This window comes from Aptenodytes patagonicus, chromosome 12 (genome assembly GCF_965638725.1).
Source record: "Aptenodytes patagonicus chromosome 12, bAptPat1.pri.cur, whole genome shotgun sequence".
NCBI classification, from domain to species: domain Eukaryota; kingdom Metazoa; phylum Chordata; class Aves; order Sphenisciformes; family Spheniscidae; genus Aptenodytes; species Aptenodytes patagonicus.
In genome coordinates, this window is record NC_134960.1 from 19,793,383 (window position 1) to 19,805,909 (window position 12,527).

The window sequence follows — 12,527 nt, forward strand, 5'->3', positions numbered from 1 at the left end:
CAAAGTGTTATAGCAGAATAAGCTGCTATTATCGCAACTCTTATTTACTCTATATAAAGACAGAAAGGTAAATGGGAGGAGAAGGGAGGGTCAGATGCCAATTTTATCATATAAAGTTTAAATATCCTTTGATTAACATATTTCTTTTGTAGCTTCAAATATATCATCAGAAAATGGTTTTAATAGCAAGGAAAAGCTGTTTTTCAAACAGATTTTATTCTGTTATGTTTGAAGCCCTAGTATTTCAATATTGAAAAAGGCAAATACAGAATACTAGCCAAAATAAATCTGATTTACTTGCATTTGTTCAATAAATAAACAATACAAAGAGGCAAAGGATAAAAGGCTAAGCTTTTAATATATCATGAGATTATGTTTATTCTGTATTGAAGACTATCAGAAATAGTCACTTGTAAATCGTAGAAGAATGTATTGATAAACTTTTCAAGAGATTGCAGGGAATATTTTGGGTCTAAGCCCTGTCCGTAACAAAACAAATTACACTTGGTAATCTCTCACCTGAGAGATTCTTCTCTTTTTTTCTGATCGTAATGTTTAGGTTTCAAGTTTTGTCCAGTAGATGGCAAAAATGAGCAGAAATAATTTCTTTTAAGTCCTTTTGGTCTGGGGAGGGGAGCGGGGGGAGGCACAGGGGACACCGTTGTATCTTGTATTTTACCATTATGATTGAGTTATTAGGATCATGGTTTAGAGGTGAATCGTCAGGTATGCTGAAGCTGTGCTAGATTGCCAAATAGGGCTGTTTTGTAGCAGGCTTGCTTATACTAATTGAGTTTCTCTAGCAAATCAGGCTCCTTGGAAAAAGGCCAAAGGCTTTTCATAATTGTATTGACAAGAAAATGAATATGATAAATGGTGTTCATTCAGCTGAGACAAGATTTATAGTGTTCCTCTGGCAAGGGCTGAAGAGAAAATACTTATAATAATAGTAAAATTTATTTTAAAGTTGTATTAGGTGATCTCTCAAAAGACTTCATTAAAATATTTCCAAATATTTTAAGCAGCTTCAGGTGTTAAGTATAGCGTCTTCCCAAAGTATCCGGTAATGAAAGAGGAAGAAAAAGGTCACACAAACAAACAAACAAAACAAAAAACCCAAAACCCTGGATATGAAAGTCATTTATTCTTCCTGAAATATTGATATGTCAAGCTGTCAATGACGATTCCAGCACCACAGCTTTGGAAAGTTTATTTGCCTTTGGTATTCATAACATGTGGTCTCTGTAATTTGTAGGTCAGTCCTGAACATGCAGGTGTGGCCTGAAAAAGCCTGTATAGCAATTTGAGTAGAACCAAAACCTGTTTTTCTTAACAGTGATGATTCTCCTTGTGTATTTCATTCTGCTATTTACTTCAAGACTGCCTGGATAAGATGTTGAATGTTTAATCTGTTTTCTTCCATACTAATATCGGTCTGTAGTCTAAGGTCCTTGGTCTCGCAGTCAGATACGTCCATGGAGATTCAATTGTGAGTTCAGGGTAATATCCACTTTTTTGTTACTTTCATTTAGTGTTTCTTACAGTTAGGTGGTAACCCATAGGCAATTTTTCCTGTGTTCCTCCCAGTTGATTCTCAGTATTTAATGATTTTTGTTGTCTGTAAAAGAAAAAGGTTGCAATAAGAAAATGGGTTGCAAGAATTAAATTATTAGGTTGACTCAGAGTTGCAGTCAGCTAGATAGCACACGATGTATATGCATGAGTGCATGAAATCTGATCTGCCATTGAGATGTTTTATCTAGTGGTCATTTAAAAGTTCCGGCTGACCTAGATATTCAGATGTCTGATCGTATGCTGCTTCAGATGTGGATCACTAGAACAAGCAAAACAGTCTTTTCACCAAACTACCATACCTTTTTATCCAAATTTGTATCATATTTCTTAACAAAATAAAACCATGTGCAGCAATAAGATGGCTTATTCAAAAATGAGTCTATTTTTGAAGAATTAAATTTTTAAGTTTATATGTTTTAAGGATTCAGGATTAGGTACAAACTTGAAAGAGCCCAACAAACAGCTGTAGGGATTGAAGTTTCCTCATCACAAGAGAAGACGACAACGCATTTTCTTATGAAACAAGGCTACCTGATCGGTAATCTGTTTGTAATAGTTGTTATTGCCAGTTGCATTGATTCAAACCTCAGTATTGTTTTTTGCAGTTTGAATTCCTTTGAGCTTGAACTGACTGGTCAGGTTACGTTCATTAATTAGCCAGATTCCTTGAAGTTTGTGGTTAAAAACACTTAAAAATAATATTCTGTTTAAAACTGATTTATTCCACTTTATTGGATTTATTAAAAAAATAATAAATTACCGAAGCCTTTCTGTTGACCCTAGCTTTTATAAAATTTGACTATAGTGTCTCCAGTTTTTCCTTGTCAATGAACATGGACTCGATGCTTAAATTTTTGAATTAAGATAGCTAATCACATTGGATATACTGCTGACTTACATTTTAGTTGTAGCGTTTGGCTGTCAAGTTACTCTCTTTGCCATGAAACCTGAAAAGGCGATTGCTTTCTACCCCACAAAATTCCACAGTGGGGCTTTGCAGCATTGCACCATCTCCCTTTTGTGTACATGAGGCTACTAGGAAGGCTAAGGAAGAGGCGTGACTTAGGAGAATTAACAGCACAGTTCTGTTCTGTACCTTACATGTCATCTGCTGCATTTTAAGTATCTTGTCCATCCTCTGCTGAGTGTGAGCTGGATTGGAAGTCCACCTCAGAAAAAATGGAACTGGCAGAAGTGAATTTCTAAAGGTATGAGATGGCATGGATCATCTATGCCTTTTGAGGATATTCTAGGCAAGTAGGATTTGAATTTAAATCCCAATTCATTACTGGTAACTCTCTATGGTATGTTTAACTCTAAGTTTGATTTAAAATGTAAAGAACCCCATAAAGGAGAGAGAAACAAGGTCTAAAAGTATATTTCACACGTCAGCCTCTTCCGCTATATATAGTTTATGTCTGCAGTGCCTCAAGCAGCTGGCAGCAAAAGTGCACAAGTCTTTAGATGCCTCAGACAGACAGCAGTAGCCAGAATGCCTTCCATCTGTCTACACAGCGCTGTCATTCATTAGTAGTGCTATGTCTGACGGCTTTAGCCTCCACCAGAAGAGCTATAGCGAACTGAGACATCACTGTGTCTACGTATCCTAGAAGCGTGTAAACCTTTATATATTTCAGACTTCTATTTCACACCTCATGTTAAGTGCTTGGCCTGTATTCTACTTTGTAAGATTCACAATAGTTGCCTTTATTGTCTGAATAGGCAATAGCGTTTTCCTAAGAATAGTCACTATTTCCCGTGTGGTTAAATAAAGCAGAATTATATGACATAAAACAAAGTTAAACATGAAAAATAAGTTTATTATTAGACAAAGCCATTGACTAGATTAGCTAGATGATGTTTTAATAGTAAATTGTATAGTTAAAAACTCTCTGTTCAATATAAAAAAAAACGGTTTAATTCTTTGCCAGTCAGGTTGTGCTACCTCATTTCCATTTACCAGTCTGCATTCTTATCCAAATAAACTCTTTTTTTCAGCATGTTGGGAAAACCAGGGGTCAGCTTTGTATCAAATAGTTGCATGAAATATTTTGATACAGTCAGTAACTCATAAGTTTGGGGGTTTTTTTAATTTACATTGCAGAGTCTGCTAAACTTATTTTTTTCTCTATTGCATTCTTTTAAATCCTGCTTTAAAAGAACAGATACCTCCTGGGTGCTGATGAGCAAACAGCTCTCCTGAAAGAGTTCTTAGAAATCTAACTTTGCTGGTCTCCCCCACGCAGTTTGGCTGAATCCTCTTCTTGAATGCTCTGGAAACAACTTCATACAATCAAATTGTTCCCAACCGTTTATATAGCAAATATAATATGTATGAGGTGGCACTGAAATTTGGGGGCCAGGATTTGCTAATATGTAAATTTCTGGTGTTTTTAAATTAAATTGCCATTTGTGACTTATGCCATTCATTAAAAACCCAAGCTCATTTTAGAAATGTACTTATAGGTTAGCTTCACATATACTAACTGCTTTCCTCTTCCTTCATTACAGCTCTGGTATGTTAACTATTTCCCATTTAACCATTAATGTTTCCAAAGCATTTAGTCTTCTAAGCAGAGACTTGCTTAAATTTATAGGTTCTGGCAGTCCCTCTGTCAGAATGAGCTGCCAAGGTCTATATCTGGCCCACCCATCTAATGGTGTAGTACAGTTTTAGGGGAAGCCGTTTTGCAAGATGTTATTTTATCAGTATACTCTTTAACTCAGTTTGGTGAAGATACCCTGCATACATTTCTGTTCTGCAAAGAGCTATTGAACTGTGGTACCGTGAACCTGCGTGTACAACCCCTATCTTGAAGCTGATGGCAGAATTCATGCAAAACAGGTAAGAAACATGTGCAAATTAGATAAGTGATGAATACTGTAATGGTGTGCATTCTCTGTTCCATCTTTCTATGCTTTGCTTATCCTCATGATGTCTGACTTTGACTGGAATTTTGGAACAAAATTTGCAAGCACGACTCAGCTTTCAGTGTCATTGTATTGTTTTACCAAAATGGTAGCTGTTACAAAATCAGCTGGTAAGGATTAATTACAGGAATATATATGAGAGACTACTGTGATTTGATATTCAATGTTAGTGGAAGTGTATGCTTTAACCAGGGATAAATACTGACTCCATAATTAAATATCGGAAAATTGTCTGCTGTCAAGATTTGCTGCAGGCTGAGTTTTTGCCTTAAGCCAAGCGGCATACATATGTGCCTGTAAAACCACAACTCCCTTTACGGTTTCTTTTGCAACTCAACTCTTCCAGCCAAAATAGGAAGGAATGGTATCTAATACAGCAATATTTATAGTCGGCATGTAGGTAACTCCTCCCATATCTAAAATCTTCTCTGTGGGCTAATCAGAAAGGCTTTAGAATGATTCTGGGAAGTTATTTCAATACTTGACATTGCAGTAGTTACAATGAAATTCCTGTTTTACCACAAGTAACAGAACAATTTATTCTGGGAAATTATCATTAGACTTGGAAATACTTAGTGTACTGCCCAAAGGAAAAAAAGATTTTTAAATGAAAAATTGATAGTTAAAGTCTCTGTGTTGGGTATCTTCGTGACCAAATTAATTAAGAGTTTTCAGCAAAGAAGTATGTGTTCTCATCATTTTTCATTTTGCCTTGCAAATCAAACTTACAAGGAAAAAAGTTGAAATATTTGAAATTTGAAAAAAATATTCAGTTTAATCTAGTGACAGGAAATTGGTGCCTTAAAGTTCAGACCTGCCTCCCAGTCAAACGCTAGTGTGTATGATGTGCACTTAATCCCTGAATAGCTACACAAACCTTAAAGCAGAGTTCCCTGTTTCTTGTTTGTTTTGACTTGCTTGCTGTGACTCCCTCTTTGGTTTGTGTAGGCTAATTATGTCTTTTATCCTGGTAGTAGTATAATAAATTGCTGGAAAAGTTTAACCTATTTTTATTCATGATGCAATGCACGAGCAGTATACTCTAATAGTGCTGCAACTTATTTCAAGGAGATTGTTAAAGCAAAACCACAGAACTCTAATAACGGTAAACAAAAGCAAAGAGGAACTGGAACAATAAATCTTATGCAGATGACAGCTCTTCAAGCTACTTTCCATATTCATGTTGTTCTACGTATTGCTATTCAGAAAATCTGCCTTGTTCCCTTTAGAAAACATCATCTGGGATGGTGTTTTTTCATGAGTTGTGTACTGCATTAGCTTTTACAGGTTAGAATGCATTATACAATATACTTTGACATGGTTAAAATATGTTACAGAGTATCAGATTGTGCATTATGCCACTCTGATATTGAGATGATGTGCTGATTTTGGTTTTTTTGCCTCTGCCAGCCATTATCATTTTGTGCATATGGAATACACAAATGTTTTATACAAGGCACGTTTTATTCATTTATAAACACCCAGATTTACTCCAGAGTTTGCAGCAAAGGACCCTGCAAACAGGGACTCAGACAACAAAAAATTGGACTTGCAGCAAAGAAAGATACCTACTGCTGTCTCTGTGATAGGGGTGAATACAAGGACTCCACGTTTGATCACAAGTGGATGACTACCAAATAGGTCAGCCAGGGGATACTCTGGTTTACATCACTCAGGGATGACTCCTTTCCCTTTCAGTCCAAATAAACACTAAGGGTAAGTTTTGCTAAAGTTACTTAGAAGCTTAAGACCTATATTCGAAGTTAACTTTCGGGCCTGAACTAGGAGTTAGGCTTCTTTATCACAAAGGCAAATTGGAAAGATGCCACAGGGACTTTGGCAAGGTCTCTGTTGCGTTTCCAGATTGGGAACAAAGTGGTTCTTGTTGGCTTTGGTAATATCTGTGCATCAGGGAAGACAACATGGTGCAATCTTCTTCAGGTCTGAATGCTCATAAAAAGCACGTGTTACAATTTACACACGGAGAACCGGCTTGTGATTACCATAGATTTTATGTATCAGAATAACCAGTGGGGATTAGTTTATTTTTAAAAGCTATACAGATGCAGAAGCAGGGTAAAAGTTAGCCTAACCACTTAGATTATGGAACCTTTGTACCATTCTTCTGCACTGTATATGGGTACAAGATGTTCACTGGTCACTGAAAGCTGTGTATGTATTGTCTGGTCACCTTTTCTGGTTAAAACTGTTTTGCCTTTTGTCATAGGATTGTTTTTTTGGCAACATATGGAGATAACTAGAGTGCATGTCATTGGACTGAAAGCTAGAATTAGTTTACCAAATAATTGTACTTTGTAATCAGCAAATGTTTTTTTTGTTTTAGGAATGAATCCATTGCAGTTTTCTGCTTCGATGACCATCTGAATATTTTTGCTGTTATTTTTTAGATCGCAACGTTTAAATTTTGATGTATCATCTCCAAATGGAATTCTTCTCTTCAGAGAAGCTAGTAAAATGATTTGTACGTATGGTAGGTATTCATTAATGTTTCCTCTACAGTGTAATTCTTTGCCTGTCTTGTGATATAAAAATCCTGTTAGTTCATATTCCTGAGCACTGATGGATTTGTGGAATACGTAGCAGGACTGTAATGTGCTACAGCCAGTATCATCCCTTTGTAAAGTGCAGAGCTGACGTGGCAGACCTTTGGAGCTCATTTACTTTCATAGATCAGGGTTCATTCATGTAGCATTGTTGCTTGTATCGCTTTTTTAACTTGAATGCCTGTCTTCTAGCAACTGTAAATGTATTTCAGCAAAGATACAAATACTCATGAGGTGTTTGATCTAGGCTACTGATTGATAGGTGTGGGTTGATTTTATGTATTCAAATTATATTCCAGCAGTTCCAAAACATAATAGGACCATAACAGCTTTACCCTAGAGCGCTGTTAAAAGTGTTTATAATAAGTTGCTCCATTTTACTACTCCCACTCATGCATGCAACTGCAACAGGTCTTTGACACCAGCAGTTTATATTACACTGCAACTAACTTTGTAGCTTGCAGTTTTGCTTTCTAAATACTATGAAAGGAACATTACCAAGTTTTTGTAGAGCAACCTCATTTGTAGTTTGTGTAAAGAGGAAGAGCCATAAATGTCCTGTTACTTTTAAGAAAGAAAATCAGTGCATCAAATTTGCTTTTACTGCATTCAAGTTGCTTTTTGGGTCTGGAAACTGTGTGTTAACATGACTGTATAAAAAAAATTCAAATGTAATTTTGCATTTGATCTGTAGGGCATGGAAACAGTATATGCACAATGCATAAAGCATTTACTTATGACAGAAAAAATTACACCCAAGTAACTCTCATTCCTTGCAAAAATCATCTTTCTGTTTCTTTTTCAAATATACCATGTAGTAAGCTAGCACATTTTTTCAGCTATGTTCTTAAGTAGATTTGTTAGAATGATTAAGCAAAATAAAAATAAGGTTTTAGATTTTACTACTCAATTTCTGTTAGCCTTTGTACTTAATTGCTGTAAGCTTTCTTTTGATGATTTAAAAAAAAATCAAGTGTAGTCATGATGATGCTTCATTCCTACTTGTCTTATGGTACCTGATCCCACTGCAGTTATATTTTCCTTTTTAATTTTTTTTTATTTCAATCAGCCTTTACCATCCTTTCTGCACTTACGAAAAACATACTGTATTGTTGGGCATCCACTCATCTCAGTTGCTGGCATCAAGATTCTAAACCTTGCTGAGTAAACCACATTAGTTGGTTTCAATGTGCTTCATTCCTAATTCATGCCTAAAAAACACTTTGTAAAGAAACCTTTTTCTTTCAATTGCAGCTTTTATGGTGTGTATGTGAAGTTCATAAAATTCTCAGCCCTAAAGCATGGGTAGCTCTTGCACATAAGGACTAGACAACATTTTCTGGCTCATGCTAGAATTTAATTATGCAGTGTAAAAGGAAATTTCAGGACAATGCAGATTTAAGATTTAAAACTAAGCAGTGGAGCCGTAGAGCCTGTTGAAGCCTGTGTCCAAACACCTGTTGCCCTCTGTTAAATTATGTGAAAGATACTTGGGGATGTGGGGCTTCTTCTCTGGAGGTGTGTGCCATAGGAAGAAGTGAAATGACCATAAGAGCTTTCTCTCACACTTCTCTTTAGTGTCTTTCATAACTGTTTTCCTACGGAAGGATGACATTTTACTCAACACAGGTTTAAGAGGAGAACTGTTTTAATGTCCTCCGAAAGAAAAATTTAAAATCACCTATCAACTAAAAGCAGGGGAAAGACGTAGATGTGGGAGAAAGCCTCCATCAATATATGTATGGTTTTTGAGGGGTTTTTTATTTTGCTCTTAAAACACATTCATATTCTCATGAGTATCTGAAAGGGTCCCATCAGTGATCTTTCCACTACTTAGGTGTGACATTTATAGGAATTGTTCAGGTTTTCTTTTCTGTGAGTGGTTGTCAATATTTATTCCGGGACTGGACTCACTGCAAAGTCAACATGAAAGACCTCCCACTGCAGCCGGACGAATGGGCCACTTAGAGCAGAGATCTCAAATAATCCAGCTGGCTCGGTGCTGGCACAGATGGGCAGCACTGGCCTGACCATCACTGTGGCTCAGCTGTGGGCACTGTAATAAACATCCTAGATTAGTGCTATTTCAAACTGCTACAGCTATTTCTGAAGCGGTCACTGGTTTACAGTCTGGGAAGGCTTTGCTGCCCACTATAAGTATTTCAAGATACTACAATTAATCAGCTTTGAATAATTGCTGTTAACATTTTTAGCTTTTATCGCCAATTACTAGTTTATGAGATTTCCATTCCAGTGTACAGAAAGATATAACTCTTCTGGAAATGTGTTGTAAGGATTCATTGCTTTAGTTATATATGATCTTTTGAACATACAAATTCCTCTAAAAATATTGATATTAAGGGATTTTGCATTAATTACAAATGCCTTCCTGAAAATCTTAATACCTAAATTATGCTTTTAAGGAAAACTTTAATCCTTAATACTCTATGACTTTTTTTAAGTGTATTTGTCTTTTAAGCATATGTAATCTTGGCAGACATCTGGGGAAAAACAAACAAGTAAACCAAGTGATGATCATAAAATTTACTTTGGTGTTCTTGAGCAATGTTTCCAGCCTCACATTCTGAAAAGTTGTGTGATTCAGTTAAAAGAATGAATACGTAACATGCCTTCTAATCCTTGGGTTCAATTTTCAAGTTTTCTGCTGTACCATTACTGCAAGTAACTTAAGTTCTGAAAATAGTTGAGTTTCTCACATTCAGCATGATTTTATGGCTGAACCATTAGAGAAAAATATGGAAGACACACAGTAAATGTCAAGAGATGACAACAGACAGTATACACTCATTTATCTTTCCGAGTCAGCCAAACCTCTTGTATATGCCTGCAGCTCATAGTAAGCTCCTCAGAGTTGATCAAAAAGACACTTGAAACTCAAGATAGATTTGATTGAAATCTATACTATAATAATTGCCTTTTTAAACTAAGAGAAACACAAAGTGATGACATGAGACAGAGGGGGGGAAAAATAGACGCAAACACCTCTTTCTTTCATCATACTCTCCTTGTGGGAAGATCCTTCCTTTCGGTTTCAGTTAATCCGTTGACCAAGTGGGTTGCCATAAACTCTGCCCAACCTCCTCTCATCCTTGAGAAGTTCTTCTATTCCATCACCTCGAGACCTGGCTGTGGTTGCTCCTCTTGGCAATCCCTGTCTGAACACCAGGCTTCCAACTCTGCTTGTTACTTCCACCTCCCCTCCTCGCCACGGCCTGGACAGTGAGAGTTTCCTTCCTATAGCTCAGCAGCTCTCCAGGGAAAGACTTGGTCCCTCTCCTGCAGACAGTGTAGCCTAGCCTGGTTGCTCCTCTTTCTTAGAAGAATATAACATACAAACAATAAATGAAAATATGGCTTAATTGTATTACACTTCCATTGGTAAGTGAAATTTAAATTTGTTTTAGAACAGGATTTTTCCTTCTTCTCCCTCACATGTAATGATATACAGAAAATGCTAGTAAAAGTATTATTTTCAGAAATTTCATCTGCACCAAATTAAACACGAAAATTTCCAGTTATGGCTTAGGTCCACTGGGAGTCTTCTTGCTGTATAAACCTATAGGTACATAAAAATGTGATCTGAAATACGTCTCTGTCCTGTCAACGCTTAGACAAGGAATTAGTAACTGAAGCGAGGTGGCATCAGGTGATTCTTCTCACCAACATCAGAGCACAGTGCACTGGTGATTATTGACATCATGTTGATTTTTCCTAAGTCTGGACTACACTGATCAAAGCAGTTTTGGATAACACACAGATACTTTGCAAATATGGCCTTCTTCAGGTGATGAAAATCATCTAGAATTTATATGTGGATTTGTTTTGTGTAAACCCTGTACTGTTGTTTACATGGGAATAACTTTGAAATAAACATTTGGTAACCTAGCATGTCGCTTTCTTTCCATCTTAAATTCTGCCAAAGTTTGTGATGTCCATTTATGTCCGAATGGTACCTCCATTTACTATCTATATGTTCTGTAGGATCTGTGCTTGGGCTAAAAATAAAAAGGGGAAGAAAAAGGTAGAACTGTGTTTCTGGGGTGTGAATGTATGTGGACACTGAGTATGGATGCTGAAATGTCTTTAATTCTAGACTAAAGCATATACTCTTTTCTCCTCTAGACTGGCATATAGTGATTTCGTATGTTTGAATGCAAAGCAGAAAAAAATCCAAAATGCCTGTTTTTAAGATACGCTAAGCATCTTCAGTTGTCACTGAACAAAATTTAAAATACGAATTATTTTTATTTTTTAAAATTAGCACCTCAGCAAGTGCTTAATTCTGCTTAACAGATCCAGCTTTGCGATTAGGGTAGTACTAGCGTGTCCTGTCCTTCTGCTCATTTATCACTGATACTGATACAGTGCTGAAGACAACTCTAAGATGTCTTTACAAATGCTATATGTTCAAAAGATGTAAAGCCTGGCGTAGGATGCAAAAAGCACTTAGATAGTCAATTATCCTTGTTAGGACTCTGCAGCTGCTTGGCAAAGGGGTGTTGTGTCCATTATGGCTAGAGCCAGTCTGAGTGAGTGATAGAGTGATTTAAAATAAACAACTGAGAGGAGAAAATTGAAAGGAGTTGGAATAGTATAGTCCGCCATTCTTCATCCCCAATATATTTCACTTTTAATTCTGTATGTACAAGTCTCCTTACTATGTGTTTTTGAACTCCCAGTTGTATAGGAATAATGTTTCAGTGCATCTCGGGACCATCTATTTTTGTTTTGTGGTTTCTTTACATTTTAGTAAACCTCTTCCCTTTCATTATAGGAGACTGACATAAAAATAATATTTTCAATATGCTGTTTTTATTTATCTACATTCTGTCATGATATACTTTGATGTAAGTTTTTAATTTTGCTTCAGCTTTCAGCTGTTGTAGCAGTTACTGCTCAAGGTCACCGATGAGGTTAGCCACAGTAGCACAAAACAATTTCCTGTTCTCACAGCCCAGGTAGCATTTGGATGTGGATTAAATTTTACCACATTTTCCAGTAGCCAGACACAATTATTTCTAATGAGCTTTAAATTGCTTCTAGAACATGTATTTCAAAACTTAGTGTGGTAATCCATTCAGTGCCAGCAACTTCATAAGATAACAGTTCTTCTTCAAAATTTTGGTTAAAGTGGTTCTTGCTGTAGAACAGGTATTTTTAATCAGCATCTTAGCTTAAAAGTGGAGTGCTCACTGGTCTCGGTTGCCGTTGGTCTGCTCTCCTCTCTTTTGTCATAGTGGTTTCAGAATATATTGTTCTTCATTACTGACTCAGATTTCATAGTCGGTTTCTTTTGGCAAATTTATCTTGGCACTATGCATGCTTGTTGTGCTGATTTGAGAGGTTTTATGCATGTTTTGTTGTTGCGGAAGCTTTAAAAAACTTAGTTTTTGAAGCTCACTCTCATCTTTATGATTCATGTTTTCCTTTTGTCTT

At 36.4% G+C, this 12,527-nt stretch overlaps 1 protein-coding gene across 3 annotated transcripts in view; it reads left to right on the plus strand.

Annotated features, from left to right (window-relative positions):
- Nucleotides 1-12,527, plus strand: part of RANBP17 (RAN binding protein 17) — a 168,007-nt gene that overhangs the window by 117,509 nt on the left and 37,971 nt on the right. For all 3 annotated transcript variants that reach the window (XM_076350195.1, XM_076350196.1, XM_076350197.1), the window contains 2 exons: nucleotides 4,313-4,420; nucleotides 6,915-6,997. In XM_076350195.1, coding sequence (XP_076206310.1) covers nucleotides 4,313-4,420; nucleotides 6,915-6,997 — 191 coding nt within the window. The remainder of the gene's footprint in view (nucleotides 1-4,312; nucleotides 4,421-6,914; nucleotides 6,998-12,527) is intronic.